Source organism: Salvelinus fontinalis, chromosome 19 (assembly GCF_029448725.1).
Source record: "Salvelinus fontinalis isolate EN_2023a chromosome 19, ASM2944872v1, whole genome shotgun sequence".
In the NCBI taxonomy this organism is placed as follows: Eukaryota; Metazoa; Chordata; class Actinopteri; order Salmoniformes; family Salmonidae; genus Salvelinus; species Salvelinus fontinalis.
This window is the reverse complement of record NC_074683.1, coordinates 24,918,243-24,934,786: the sequence shown is the minus strand read 5'-3', so window position 1 is coordinate 24,934,786 and position 16,544 is coordinate 24,918,243. Positions and strand designations below refer to the sequence as shown.

The window sequence follows — 16,544 nt, the reverse complement described above, 5'->3', positions numbered from 1 at the left end:
AGGACATCTACTTTGTGCATGACACAAAAAAAAATTCCAACAATTGTTTACAGATATATTATTTGACTTATAATTCACTGTATCAAAATTCCAGTGGGTCAGAAGTTTACATACAATAAGTTGACTGTGCCTTTAAACAGCTTGGAAAATTCCAGAAAATGATGTCATGGCTTTTAGAAGCTTCTGATAGGCTAATTGATATCATTTGAGTCAATTGAAAGTGTACCTGTGGATGTATTTCAAGGACTACCTTCAAGCTCAGTACCTCTTTGCTTGACATCATGGGAAAATCAAAAGAAATCAGCCAAGACCTCAGAAAAAAATTGTAGACCTCCACAAGTCTGGTTCATCCATGGGAGCAATTTCCAAACGCCTGAAGGTACCACGTTCATCTGTACAAACAATAGTACGCAAGTATAAACACCATGGGACCACGCAGCCGTCATACTGCTCAGGAAGGAGACGCGTTCTGTCTCCTAGAGATGAACGTACTTTGGTGCGAAAAGTGCAAATCAATCCCAGAACGACAACAAAGGACCTTGTGAAGATGCTGGAGGAAACAAGTACAAAAGTATCTATATCCACATTTAAACGAGTCCTATATCGACATAACCTGAAAGGCTGCTCAGCAAGGAAGAAGCCACTGCTCCAAAACCACCATAAAAAAGCCAGACTACGGTTTGCAACTGCACATGGGGACAAAGATCGTGCTTTTTGGAGAAATGTCCTCTGGTCTGACGAAACGAAAAAAAGAACTGTTTGGCCATAATGACCATCGTTATGTTTGGAGGAAAAAGGGGGATGCTTGCAAGCCCGAAGAGCACCATCCCAACCTTGAAGCATCCTGTTGTGGGGGTGCTTTGCTGCAGGAGGGACTGGTGCACTTCACAAAATAGATGGCATCACGAGGCAGGAAAATTATATGGATATATTGAAGCAACATCTCAAGACATCAGTCAAGAAGTTAAAGCTTGGTCGCAAATGGGTCTTCCAAATGGACAATGACCCCAAGCATACTTCCAAAGTTGTGACAAAATGGCTTAAGGACAACAAAGTCAAGGTATTGGAGTGGCCATCACAAAGCCCTCACCTCAAGCCTATAGAAACGTTGTGGGCAGAACTGAAAAAGTATGTGAAAGCAAGGAGGCCTACAAACCTGACTCAGTTACACCAGCTCTGTCAGGAGGAATGGGCCAAATTTCACCCAACTTATTGTAGGAAGCTTGTGGAAGGCTACCCGAAACATTTGACCCAAGTTCAACAATTTAAAGGCAATGCTACTAAATACTAATTGAGTATATGTAAACTTCTGACCCCATGGAAATGTGATGAAAGAAATAAAAGCTGAAAGAAATCATTCTCTCTACTATTATTCTGACATTTCACATTCTTAAAATAAAGTGGTGATCCTAACTGACCTAGGACAGGGAATATTTACTGGGATTAAATGTCAGGAATTGTGAAAAACTGAGTTTAAATGTATTTGGCTAAGGTGTATGTAAACTTCCGACTTCAACTGTACCCCCAAAAATTACTTAGTATTTTTACTTACTTTACACCACTGACAAAAATATAAACGCAACATGTAAAGTGTTGGTCCCATGTTTGATTAGCTGAAATAAAAGATTCCAGAAATGTTCCATATGCACAAAAATATTATTGCAGAAATTTGTGTACATCCCTGTTAGTGAGCATTTCTCCTCTGCCAAGATAAGCTATCCACCTGACAGTTGTGGCATATCAAGAAACTGATTAAACATCATGATCATTACACAGGTGCACCTTGTGCTTGGGACAATAAACGGCTACTCTAAAATTAATAGTTTTGTCACACAATGCAATGCCACAGATGTCTCAAGTTTTGAGGGAGTGTGCAATTGGCATGCTGACTGCAGGAATGTCCATCAGAGCTGTTGCCAGGGAATTTAATGTTAATTTCTCTACCATAAGCCACCTCCAACGTTGTTTTAGAGAATTTGGCAGTACGTCCAACCGGCTTCACAACCGCAGACCACGTGTAACAACGCCAGCCCAGGACCTGCACATCCGGCTTCTTCATCTGTGAGATTGTCTGAGACCAGCCACTCGGACAGCTGTGCGTATGCACAACCAAAGCATTTCTGCACAAACTGTCAGAAACCGTCTCAGGGAAGCTCATCTGCATGCTCGTTGTGTGCTCTTCACGGATGAATCCCAGTTTCAACTGTACCAGGCAGATGGCAGACAGCGTGTTAGGCGTTATCTGGGCGAGCGGTTTGCTGATGTCATGGGGCACTATGTTCACAACATTGGTAGTGGTGGGGTTATGGTATTAGCAGGCATAAGCTATGGACAACGAACACATTTTAATTTTTATTGATGGCAATTTGTATGCACAGAGATACCGTGATGAGATCCTGAGGCCCATTGCCGTGCCATTCATCGGCCAGCGTGTTTCACTTCCCACCAATATCTATTCCAGCAACTTCGCACAGCCATTGAAGAGGAGTGGGTCAACATTCCACAGCCTGATCAACTCTATGCAAAGGAAATGTGTCACACTGCATGAGGCAAATGGTGGTCACACCAGATACTGAATGGTTTTCTGATCCATGCCCCTACTTTTTTTATGTATCTGTGACCAACAGATACATATCTATAATCCCAGTCATGTAAAATCCATAGATTATTTTTGTTGTGTAGTTTTGTTTGACACAAGGTTGACTGTCGCTTCTATTAAAATGCTAAGCAAAACTGTATTATCATAGAGTCTATTAGGGATAGTTCACTGTAAAACATTAAACTGAATATAATAGAAGTTCAAAAGAAAATTCATTTTATTTTTCTATATTGAAGTATGTAACACTCTTAAAAATGCTGGATTAAAAACATGTTACGATCGTCTAATGAATAACTGGACCAAGGCGCATCGTGCTCTGAGTTCCACATCTTTATTGTGTGAAACTTACCAAAACAAAAAAAGAAACAAACAACGAACCGTAACATAAGCGGTGTAACATGCACGAACTCCAAACAAGATCCCAGAAAACACAGTGAGGAAATGGCTGCCTAAATATGATCCCCAATCAGAGACAACGATAAACAGCTGCCTCTGATTGGGAACCATACCAGGCCAACATAGACATACAACAACCTAGATAACCCACCCTAGTCACACCTAACCAACATAGAGAATAAAATGCTCTCTATGGTCAGGGCGTGACAAAACAACCCAATTTGGGGCCTCCCGAGTGGCGCAGCGGTCTAAGGCACTGCATCGCAGTGCTTGAGGTGTCACTACAGAGTGTCGCAGCTGACCGAGAGACCCATGAGACGGCGTGCAATTGGTCCAGCGTCGTCTGGGTTAGGGGAGGGTTTGGCAGGCTGGGATGTCCTTGTCCTAGCGACTACTTGTGGCGGGTCGGGCGCATACATGCTGACTTTTGTTTCCTCCGACACATTGGTGCAGCTGGCTTCCAGGTTAAGTGAGCAGTGTGTCAAGAACTAGTGCGGCTTGGCAGGGTCGTGTTTCGGAGGACACATGGCTCTCGACCTTCGCCTCTTCTGAGTCCGTACGGGAGTGGCAACGATGGAACAAGAATGTAACTACAAATTGCATTTTGCTAAAAAATAAAACAATGTATTTTTTTGGTGGGTAAATATTGGGCAGAACACACGCTGGATTATTTTGACCCAACCAGTTGGGTTGCGTGAATAACCCAAATATTGGTTAATTTAACCATTATTTGGGTATTTTTTACTCTCATGCTGGGTTGACCTAGCAGCTGGGTCATTTTTTATGTAATCCTTAGGATATTTTCAGGAGGCGTGTCTTATTATGGGCTTGGCTTTCAGATAGCTCTTGTTTTTTTTATTCAACCTTTATTTAAACAACGAGTCACATTGAGATTAAACATCTATTTTACAAGAGAGCCCTGTATACATTACAATAAAAAAGGAATAATGAAACAACATACACATATAAAGTACCAGCCAAAAGTTGATACACCTACACATTCAAGGGTATTTCTTTATTTGACTATTTTCTACATTGTAGAATAATAGTGAAGACATCAAAACATTGAAATAACACATCATGTGGAATCATGTAGTAACCAAAAAAGTGTTAAATAAATCAAAATATATTTTATATTCCTCAAAGTAGCCACCATTTGCCTTGATGACAGCTTTACACATTCTTGGCATTCACTCTACCAGCTTAATCAAGGCAAAAAGCGATGCTTTTCCAACAGTCTTGAAGGAGTTCCCACATATGCTGAGCACAGTTTGGCTGCATTTCCTTCACTCTGCAGTCCAACTCATCCCAAACCATCTCAATTGGGTTGAGGTCGGGTGATTGTGGAGGCCAGGTCATCTGATGCAGCACTTCATTATTCTCCTTATTGGTCAAATAGCCCTTACACAGCCTGGAGGTGTGTTGGGTCATTGTCCTGTTGAAAAACAAAAGATAGTCCCAGTAAGCGCAAACCAGATGGGATGACGTATCGCTGCAGAATGCTGCGGTAGCCATGCTGGTTAAGTGTGCCTTGAATTCTAAATAAATCACTGACAGTGTCACCAGCGAAGCACCCCCACACCATCACAGCTCCTCCTTCATGCTTCACGGTGGGTACCACACATGTGGAGATCATCCGTTCCCCAACTCTACATCTCACAAAGACACAGCAGTTGGAACCAAAAATCTGGACTCATCAGACCAAAGGACAGATTTCCACCGGTCTAATGTCCATTGCTCATGTTTCTTTGCCTAAGCAAGTCTCTTCTCATTATTAGTGTTCTTTCATTGTGGTTTCTTTGCAGCAATTTGACCATGAATGCCTGATTCACACAGTCTCCTCTGAACAGTTGATGTTGAGATGTCTGTTACTTGAACTCTGTGGAGCATTTATTTGGGCTGGCATTTCTGAGTCTAGTAACTCTAATGAACTTATCCTCTGCAGCATAGGTAACTCTGGGTCTTCCTTTCCTGTGGCAGTCCTCATGAGAGCCAGTTTCATCATAGCGCTGGATGTTTTTTTTTAGAAGACAGCACTTTTCCGGAAATTTTCCATATTGACTGACTATCGTGACTTGAAGTAATGATGGACTGTCGTTTCTCATTGCTTATTTGAGCTGTTCTTGGCATAATATGGACTTGGTCTTTTACCAAATAGGGCAATCTTCTGTATACCACCCCTACCTTGTCACAACACAACCGATTGGCTCAAACGCATTAAGAAGGAAACAAATTCCACAAATGAACTTTTATTAACAAGGCACACCTGTTTATTGAAAAGCATTCCAGGTGACTACCTCATGAAGCTGGTTGAGAGAATGCCAAGAGTGTCAAAAGCTGTTATCAAGGCAAAGGGTGACTACTTTGAAGAATCTCAAATATATTTTGATTTGTTTAACACTTTTTTGGTTACTACATGATTCCATATGAGTTATTTCATAGTTTTGATATCTTCACTATTATTCTACAATGTGGAAAATAGTACAAATTAAGAAAAACCCTTGAATGTGTAGGTGTGTCAACTTTTGGCTGGTACTGTATATGTGCATGAAACAATATAATTCAACACACAATTAACCAAAATAAACATATTTAATAAATGTGATCACATTCAACTCAATAGAGGTCCTCAATCAATCATTTAAACTGCCTAAGTGGCACCAGCACATCTAACTGCAGTGAACTCTGCAGATTGTTCCACAAATTAGGGGCAAAAAAACTAAATGCAGATTTTCCCAAATATGTGGAGACTGAAGGGATCTCTAGTGTTATCAGGTATTATTAGTTACCTGCCAGAGTAAATGCCATTCCTGTTCATCGTGTTAAGTTAACCTTAATTATTTTAGCATTTTACACATTCTTCTAGAATATTAAGATTGTTTATTACATATTATAATAAAGTGGTATCTATCCCAATAATGGGATTTGTAGGCTTTAGGGAACTTATACACTTCTGTAAGCCTAATTGAAGCTACAAAAATGTTAATGTTCAACCTTAACATGTGATAACTATACAACAGAACAGATTAATATGTATGGCTAAAATGAACTATCTGAAAGCCATGCCCCTACTTAACTATGCCTCCAGTCTTCTGATCTGATCAGCTGTGTCATATCTCAGTAACACAGCACCAAATAACCCAGCACTAATAACCCAACTTTGCTCTTTTTAAAGAAAACAACTCAACGAAGTGACCCAACGCCTGCAACCCAGCAGTTGGGTAAACCAAACAACGCGGCCTTTTTCGGGGTGTAGGATAATTATTATGCATGGTGTAACCTACAGTTATTAGTCACCCTGACTTTCTATCAACTATTTTATATGGTTAAAGTGCTAATGTAATTATAAACCTGGTCTATCAATAGGCTATAACCGTATCCAAATTGCGTATGCCTAACGTTTAAGTTATGCACAGGTAGGCTATGGTTGATCTTTTTTTTTGCCTATCCTGACGTCTATTATGACATTGCGTTTAACTCTATTTTTTTATCAGGGTTTATGACTCAATCGAACTCAATATAGAACAGTGGCCTTTATATAGTTCTGACATTCAATGGAATATGCTGTTATATACTGAGCAATAAAGGTATAGGCCTAGACAGGGCAGCTGAGGCACCAATAGCCTTCGCAGCACCATGGACAGTTCCTGATTTAACACAGGAACCCTGCACACCCATTTATAAAGATTCAGATGACACGGAGGGATGCACGCTCCCTGTGATTTGATTGGTCCAGGGTAAAGGTCTCAAATAACAAAACTGTGTGCATGTATGAAATTATAAATAAGTGTTTTGGAGACCCGTTGACAGAGGCTATGGGATACAGATTTCAGGATTGCATATTTCTGTAATTTTTGGGAGCATGCAGTGAGGGTTTACTTTCATCTAAGATGTAGTCATTAAATTATTCCAACGGTTTACCCATGCCAATTGAACGGTGGTGCTTGTATATTATCGAGGAAGGGCGGATACAATACACCACCAATTGTTATTCATACTACTTTAACAGGAAATATATAGCACAATGCAGAATATAACTACCATATTGATGTTGGCTGGCTAGCTCACTCGCTGGGGTTTTCCCTTATGATGGACATTTTGGGTTATAGATGCGGCCAGTGAGTGTTTATGCATACACAATATCATTTTTATAAATTAAAAACCTCCCCTGCAGAAGTAACATATGTGATTCGCTCGGTTTGCATACACTATGGTGTAAGTCCTAAATGGCACATATCGCGGACTACTTTCGACCAGGACTCGTGGTGTTCTGCTCCAAAGTAGTAGGGCGCCATTTGGGTCTTCGCCATGGAGGCATGTGAATGCCCCTTGACTGCAGCTACCCGTGGCATGGCAGGAAAAACGCTTGTTTTGTCCTTCAGCCTTAAGTTCTGCCTACATTTAATAGGGGGCTGATTGCTCCTTTACACTCATATTAAGTTGCTTTGTAATTTTAATAATTTATTAAGATTTTAAGCAAACTATCTTAAAGGACAATATTGTAGAAGAGAATAATATAGTTTACACATGGGCAAATAAATGTTCACTATCCATCGTGCGTAATAGTGATGCATGAAAAATAATAATCTGGACTAGATTGTCTCGGATGATTTGCCAGACCAAAAGGACTATCCCAAAAGAAGTCAAGGTTATTTTCAACCATGCAGGCTGAGGGACTTTAAACCATTGCGAAATATTACTTCAAAACACGTGGTTTGACAGTTTAAGTTGTACGTTTACTTTATATGTTATTTTTACTTATAATTTGATTATTAACCTATAATAGAGATGTTGGTAGGTTAACAGACAATAATGATAGAAATTGTAGGCTACTCATTCACTTTATTATGTAAATAATTGAGTGCTCCTCATGAGATATACATTATACATTTATCTCAACGCAATTATGTACACTTGAATCACATTGGGAGAGAATTAAACGTTTAAACCTTCGAAATAAAATATAGGATAAATAACGAACATATAATTTAATAGCGAATAGTAATTTAATGGCACACGGTCCTCTAATGGGCCCTAACACCCTCCTACATTGTAAAATGTTTACAAACAATATACAACACACATTGAATTTGAGCATCAGATGCTGCAAATGGCTCTCCTTCACTGATTTGCACATTCATGCAATGGCACAATGAGATGGTGCCTGGTTCGTTCCAAAATGTGCTGCAGATTATTTCGCATGGGGTATGGCCCACGGTCAATGTACATGTTTTATATGAAATAATAAGTCATTCGTTTTATACAATGAGTATTTCCAGTTGATAGTTACGCTTTTTATACACAATCAAGGTATTTAGGCTACTTTGCAAGTAAGTACCCCCTATGTATTGTCCACCTATTCAGCGATATAACATTCCTGATTGTTAAGTAGCCATAATAGGCTATGTTTTGGGGGGAAATAAAATGTTAAATATTGTGCAGCTTTGCATGAATTGCAGTAAATAATCGCTAAGGCAACAGAGCACTTGCCTCTGTATAGATATTGATCTTTCCTAAAACCGTTGCATCATGTAAACATGACATAACTATTTTATAAAACATAACATGGAGTTACCTGAAATGAAATTGGAACTAATAATGAATAATGCTGTACAAAATCACAATTAAATTATTCAGGATAGGATAGATCAGTTGTAAAATGCAGGTTGAAAAATATAGAAATATTTATTATATTTGTTTTATTGTCCCAAGTATTTGTTTATAAATTGCATAGTTTTCCAAATTATTGCTTGTGATTTTGTAACATGGATAATCAACACATTCTCAGTATGGTCACCACTATTTCCACAATGTGACCTGTACCATCGAATACAATACAGTACATTAGGTGAAAAATAATATGCATAAGCATCCACACTTCTAAAGGCAGTAACAACAATAAATACATACAAGCGGATTATAATTGCTATTTTGCATCAGTGGCAAGAGGATACCATATAATGACGCGCGCTTATCAGTCTTTGATGCACGTTCAATGTATTTACGATTCATGAAATATAGCGTTAAGCTGAGCATTCATGACTCTCTCGTGATGAGTGTGTCCTTCGTACGACATAATGTTTTCCATCGGTATCTCACACCGCGGCGCAGAGCTCGGGTAAAGGGGCGCGTGTCCCTGTGAACCTGCCAGTCCCGCAGCAGCCTGGTAGTGCATGGTAAAGGCGTAGTTCTTTTCGAACTCTGACGAAGGCTCGTGTTTGAAGGAAAAGTTCCCGTTGACACTCAGTGGTGGGCTTAAGGGTCCGTCGAATGATGGACTAGTGCAGTCTGTAAGCGGCAGCGCGGTCTCAAAGAATGGCTCCAGCGCGCTTCCGTATGAATGGGGCTTGACGTGGAAGACGTGGGAGCTGTCCATTGTACCATATGGAGGGCTGGGAAGACCCGGGGTCTGGTAGGAGTATGGATGCGCGGCGAAGGAAGCACTTGCTGGTTGCATATGAGATGGTATCTCCTGTGTCTGCTCCGGGAGGAAAGTTCTGGGGTTGAGCTGGAGACAGCCTGCCACTAGGTTAGTAGTGGGCTGAGACAAGCCCCTACACAAGGCCTGGACAAATGATATGACGTCTGGGCTCTTCCCTGACCGCAGGATCTCTGACAGGGCCCAGATGTAGTTTTTAGCCAGTCGCAGAGTCTCGATTTTTGAGAGCTTTTGGGTTTTGGAGTAACATGGCACAACTTTACGCAAACTCTCGAGCGCGTCGTTGAGTCCGTGCATACGATTCCTTTCCCGCGCGTTCGCCTTGTGGCGCCTCATCTTAAACCTCTGCATCCTGGCTTTTGTCATTTTCTTCTTTTTTGGTCCACGACGTTTAGGCTTTTGATCGTCGCCTTCCTCTTCCTCCTCTTCCTCTTCCTCCTCATCATCATCCTCATCCAGTCTGTTTAACCCATCTTCGTCGTCATCCTCGAGGCCCCCGTGCATGGACTCAAGCGCGTCGTTATTCTTCTCCATATCCTGTTCGTTCTGGGAGCGCTGACATTCGTCAGTCCAGGTCGCAGAATCCTGGGGTTCTGATGACATCATGGTCTGTTCCGTGTAGGATTTAGTCATATTGGAAATCTGTCAATAAAAAAGACAACGGTGAGGAGAATCATTTGGACATCATTTGGTACTTGACTAATAGCCTATTCAGTAAGAGTTCGTTTTGGAACAGGTGCATTGGGCTACTAGTCTAAGTAAAAAAAAAACATATTTTTGCATCAGAACCAATATTACTTTTGCAATACCGATGATTATATGTATCATAAAAATGCATAAGAATTTAAGAGCAAAATGTAGAACATTAATTTGTGGTCAGGATAAACCAAAACATAGGAGCATAATACACCAATTATTCAATTATCACCTAATAGCTTGACATAACAAGTCAATTTGATCAAAATTATTTTCAATTACGTATATTTAAATCTCCAGTAAATTGAGACATCTGAAATGTCATTGCTGAGTTCAATCAGAATATCTGAATCCCTGTTTCCTTTCTGTAACAGGTGCGAAATGGTCACATCACCTCTCATCTGAGAAGGTGTGTATCAATAAATAATTCAAGCTTGTTCAGAAAACCTTTAACTGCTGAATAATTGTAGCCTGCTTTATGGCAATGTAACATACAAATTACAGCGTCCCTTTCACTCAAAACATTTGCATAAATAAGTTATTACATTATCTGATTGATAAATAAATACCTATGTTTTGCAGAATGATCTTGTTATGACTCTGGCATGCCCCTCCTGAAGTGTGAGGTCCGGTGAATGGACTGTAATGTGGCTGCGCCGACGGATGCTCGTGTTATATAGTGCTGCTGCTGATGCTGCAAGGGACTGGGAGAGAGAGATGAACCTGTATGTCTCTATGGTTGTATCCCTAATACCATCACCATCGCTTCACCCAATGACTGGCAGGAACAGGCTCCACCCACCCATGGCCTTACTCTCGGCACGCGCCATATGGTCCATCTACGTCAAGCAGAAACGGCCCCAAGCATCACGTGACAAGGTCCCATTTGTATTCGCCAGAGCTCTGTATTCCGCTCCTTTGTGGCCAAAAGAAAGTGGCCATCTGTCGCCAGTTAGGGCCTCCATGGATCCGTGTGGACCCGCAGGATGGATTAACCCTTTCGAGCATAGTACATATTCAATCACTGCTAATACTCAAGCCCAACCCATTCCCCACGTGTGTCCTCTTATAAATGGGTTGATTATGATGTTATTAATCATAAATATCATAATTATAGAATAATGTAGTTTTGCACATTAGCCCACTTTGCGGATATTGAACACACATTAAATAGCCTCATAAACACGTCAAGTCACCAAGGCAAGAATAAGGCCCTTGCTGGCCGTAAAGGACACATACTGGCCCTTCATATCTATTTTTCAGCGAATGATAATGCTGTGAGACATTTTTTCAAATAAAAGTAGGCTATCCACGGAGAAGACCTAATACAATTATATGCTATGCAACATTGTAATTACAACAATGAATTTAGACCAACTGCATGACTTTTTTGGTTTTGCTCACTGCCGCCTGCATCAGTGTTTATCTGCAGTAGTTGACGTGTTATTGTCCCCCATCTCTAGCAGTGCGTGATGTTGATTGACAACAGTGGTTGTAATGTCTGGACCGAGCTGGTTGAAGTAATGAACCTGGAGTCTCCCACTCTTTTCAATCTGCTGGTCGGCACGCGAGCCGCACGCGCACTAACAAACGCCTGTTTCACAGCTCACTACCCTGATGCAACGTCCAAAATCTGCTGTCTTCTGTTCAATATAATGCCCCCAAAAAATCGACGTGTTGACCGTTGGACAGAAAGACAGCGTAACAAGTGGGGGTAACAACAGACAATCAAAACAGAACTGAACCACGAGAGAAATAATTAATTTTTAAACAGAATAGTTATAGAGCGGGACTATAAAATGTGTCCCATATAAATAATGAAAATGACATCATCTGCTACCCAAACGAAAACCATACGGACTGTCTGGTCATTCACAAAATGAGTAACTTTATATCTTGAGGATAGAATCATTGGTTACTTGCATTTGGTCACATGGAAATGCAACCATAAGCACATAGGGATGAATGATCAATATCGTTAAAGCAGCAATAGCAGTAGTAAAAATAACAAAGCGACTCTCAGCCGTTGTTTTGGTAAAAAGCTGAGGCATGGGGCTGGAGAAATGTACCACTCTCAAATTCATAGACAGAGCTATGGATGCAAGGACTGACCATCCATGGTTTTTAGGCAGTACTTTGTTTACAAACATTGGAACAAAACAAGTTTATATTTTGGGTTCTGATATGGTAGGACAGTTTAACTAAGCTTATGAGACATTTATAAGTTATATTCTTCAAGAATCAATGGGAATATTTTATTCATTTATACGTCCTTTTAAATAAACCTATTTATACTGAACAAAAATATAAACGCAATATGTAAAGTGTTGGTCCCATGTTTCATGAAATAAAAGATCCCAAAAATTGTCCATATGCACAAAAAATATTATTTCTCTCAAATTTTGAAAACAAATTTGTTTACAACTCTGTTAGTGAGTATTTCACATTTGCCAACATCCACCTGACAGGTGTGGCATATCAAGGAAACAATTAAACATAATGATCATTACACAGGTGTACCTTGTGCTGGGGGACAATAAAAGGCCACCCTAAAATCTGCAGTTTTATCACACAACACAATGCCACAGATGTCTCAAGTTTTGAGGGAGCGTGCAGTTGGCATGCTGACTCCAGGAATGTCCACCAGAGCTGTTACCAGAGAATTGGATCCGCATTTCTCTACCATAAGCCGCCTTCGACCTCATTTTAGAGAATTTGGCAGTACGTCCAACCAGCATCACAACCGCAGACCACATGTAACCACACCAGCCCAGGATCTCCATATCCGGCTTCTTTATCCACTGGATTGTCTGAGACCAGCCACACATACAGCTGATGAAACTGAGGAGTATTTCTGTCTGTAATAAAGCCCTTTTGTGGGGAAAAATGGATCTGGCTCCCAAGTGGGTGGGCCTATGCCCTCCCAGGTCCACGCATGGCTGCGCCCCTGCCCAGTCTGGTAAAATCCATAGATTAGGGCCTAATTAATTTATTTCAATTGACTGATTTCCTTATATGAACTGTAACTCAGTAAAATCATTCAAATTGTTGCATGTTGTGTCTATATTTTTGTTCAGTATATATATATATATATATATAGCCTACAGTAGCCTAGGCCTGCTGATGGATATTTGATAAAATAACTCCCTTCTTTATTCCAAACAAGGCGTAACGTAAAACCATTTTGCCTAAATGATGGACAATCACAAAAATGTTAACTTGCAAATGGGAAATATGCCATTGGATCATGAATGCCAAGAAAAGCCAGGCTTCTCTCTGTGTTCATAATTTTCAATTCACAAGAGGCTGTATGTAATGTATCTCACCGTAGAAAGCATCAGAGTGAGCGAAACAGCGCCCCTCTGTCTATGTATGCATAGGTCATCTATCTGATGCTGTCTGGTCCAAAAGAGTATGACATTGTTGCAGTAGCGATGTGTGGGTATAATCACTGGGGAAGCCATACATAAAAGCCATTATACAACCTGTGTTGTGATAATTGTGTTGTTTGCTCTATGACCTGTTAGTTAATATGCCTTGCAACTGTGATATAGGCCTAAAGGCCGAGACAATAAGACGATACAGTGGCAGAATAAATTCAACCAAAGCTTTGTTTCATCACAAAACCAGAGAGCAACCTCTGTCCAGTGAAGTCCACTAAGCATATTGCATGTAACAAACAGTTACATTACTTAAAGCATGGTCAAGCAAGTTAATGTTTGTGATATTTTCGGACGGACCACTAAACAACTATTGATTTAGAGCCATGGAAAGTTACCACAAGTCGCAAAGAAAACAGGAGCTGCCTCCACTATTCCAGCAACATTTCAACTTCAACATTTCAACATCATCAAATCACCTACACTTAGTCTAAACAGTGACATCCGAAATGGTCTATCACTCTATCATACAATACAAACTTTTATTTTTTGTTGTCCTAGGCTACCTGGCTAAAATGCTTGTTTGCTAGTCTAACTTCCTTTCATGGGCAATGTTAGCTAGTTCAAATTAGCCTTCTACAACTAGCTACAGTGAACTTCCATCCTCTGAAGCCAGGGGCACAATGTATGAATTAATGGCTGGATCAGAATCCCCATTATAATCAAATCAAACTTTGTTTGTCACATGCACCGAATACAACAAGTGTAGACCTTACCGTGAAATGCTTACTTACAAGCCCTTAACCAACAGTGCAGTTCAAGAAGAGTTAAGAAAATATTTACCAAATAAACAAAAGTAAAAACATTGAAATAATAAAAAGTAACACAATGACATAACAATAACGAGGCTATATACAGGGGGTACCGGTACCAAGTCAGTGTGAGGGGGTACAGGTTGGATGAGGCTATTTGTATATCTAGGTAGGGGTGAAGTGACTATGCATAGATAATAAACAGCAAGTAGCAGCAGTGTACAAAACAAGTGGGGGGGGGGGGGGGGGGTTAATGTAATAGTCCGGTGGCCATTTGATTAATTGTTCAGCAGTCTTATGGCTTGGGGGTAAAAACTGTTAAGGAGCCTTTTGGTCCTAGACTTGACGCTCCGGTACCGCTTGCCGTGTGGGAGCAAAAAAAACAATCTATGACTTGGGTGACTGGAGTCTCCGACAAATTTATGGGCTTTCCTCTTACACCGCGTATTATATACTGTAGGTCCTGTACTGCAGGAAGCTTGGCCCCAGTGATGTACTGGGCCGTACGCACTACCCTCTGTAGTGCCTTACGGTCAGATGCAGAGCAGTTGCCATACCAGGTGGTGATGCAACTGGTCAGGATGCTCTCGATGGTGCAGCTGTAGAACTTTTTGAGGATCTGGGAACCCATGTGAAATCTTTTCAGTCTCCTGAGGGGGAAAAGATTTTGTCGTGGCCTCTTCACGACTGTCTTGGTGTGTTTGGACAATGAAAGTTCGTTGGTGATGTGGATACCAAGGAACTTGAAACTCTCGACCCGCTCCACTACAGCCCCGTTGATGTTAATGGGGGCCTGTTCGGCCCACCTTTTCCTGTAGTCCACGATCAGCTCCTTTGTCTTGCTCACATTGAGGGAGAGGTTGTTATCCTGGCACCACACTGACAGGTCTCTGACCTCCTCTCTATAGGCTCTCTTATCATTGTTTGTGATCAGGCCTACCACTGTTGTGTCGTCAGCAAACTTAATGATGGTGTTGTAGTCGTGTTTGGCCATGCAGTTGTGGGTGAACAGGGAATACAGGAGGAGACTAAGTACACACCCCTGAGGGGCCCCAGTGTTGAGGATCAGCATGGCAGATGTGCTGTTGCCACCCTTACCCCCTGGCGGTGGCCCGTCAGGAAGTTGCAGAGGAAGGTGTTTAGTCCCAGGGTCCTTAGCTTAGTGATGAGCTTCGTGGGCGCTATGGTGTTGAACGCTGAGCTGTAGTCAATGAACAGCATTCTCACATAGGTGTTCCTTTTGTCCAGGTGGGAAAGGGCAGTGTGGAGTACGATTGAGATTTCGTCATCGGTGGATCTGTTGGGGCTGTATGCAAATTAGAGTGGGTCTAGGGTATCCAGGAGGATGCCGTTGATGTGAGCCATGACCAGCCTTTCAAAGCACTTCATGGCTACCAACGTGAGTGCTATGGGCGGTAATCATTTAGGCAGGTTACCTTCGCTTCCTTGGGCACAGGGACTATGCTGGTCTGCTTGAAACATGTAGGTATTACAAACTCAGTCAGGGAGAGGTTGAAAATGTAATTGAAAACACTTGCCAGTTGGTCCATGCATGCTTTGAGTACACATCCTGGTAATCCATCTGGCCCCGCGGCTTTGTGAATGTTGACCTGTTTAAAGGTCTTGCTCACATTGGCTACCGAGAACGTTATCACACAGTCAGCTGGTGCTCTCGTGCATGCTTTAGTGTTGCTTGCCTCAAAGCAAGCATAAAAGGCATTCAGCTCGTCACTGGGTAGCTCGCATCTGGGTTTCCCTTTGTATTCCGTAAGAGTTTTCTAGCTCTGCCACATCCGACGAGTGTCAGAGCTGGTGTAGTAGGATTCAATCTTAATCCGCTATTGACCCCTTGCTTGTTTCATGGTTTGTCTGAGGGCATAGCAGAATTTCTTATAAGTATCCAGATTAATGTCCCGCTCCTTGAAAGCGGCAGCTCTAGCCTTTAGCTCGATGTGGATCTTGCCTATAATCCATGGCTTCTGGTTGGGATATATGTACGGTCACTTTGGGGATGACGTCGCCAATGCACTTATTGATAAAGCTGATGATTGTGGTGGTATATTCCTCAATGCCACCGGGTGAATCCCGGAACATGTTCCAGTCTGTGCTAGCAAAACAGTCCTGTAGCGTAGCATCCACGTCATCTGACCACTTCCATATTGAGCGAGTCACTGGTACGTCCTGCTTTAGTTTTTGCTTGTAAGCAGGAATCAGGAGGATAG

At 41.4% G+C, this 16,544-nt stretch overlaps 1 protein-coding gene across 1 annotated transcript; it reads right to left on the bottom strand.

The window, feature by feature from the left end:
• Nucleotides 1-7,817: 7,817 nt before the first annotated feature.
• LOC129816549 (neurogenic differentiation factor 1-like) lies at nt 7,818-10,878 on the bottom strand. The gene is made up of 2 exons (XM_055871132.1): nt 10,700-10,878; nt 7,818-10,076 (listed from the first exon to the last, which is right to left on the bottom strand). Exon 2 carries the CDS (start codon nt 10,065-10,067, stop codon nt 8,997-8,999), a length of 1,071 nt encoding a protein of 356 aa, XP_055727107.1. The 5' UTR covers nt 10,068-10,076; nt 10,700-10,878; the 3' UTR covers nt 7,818-8,996.
• Nucleotides 10,879-16,544: the final 5,666 nt, after the last annotated feature.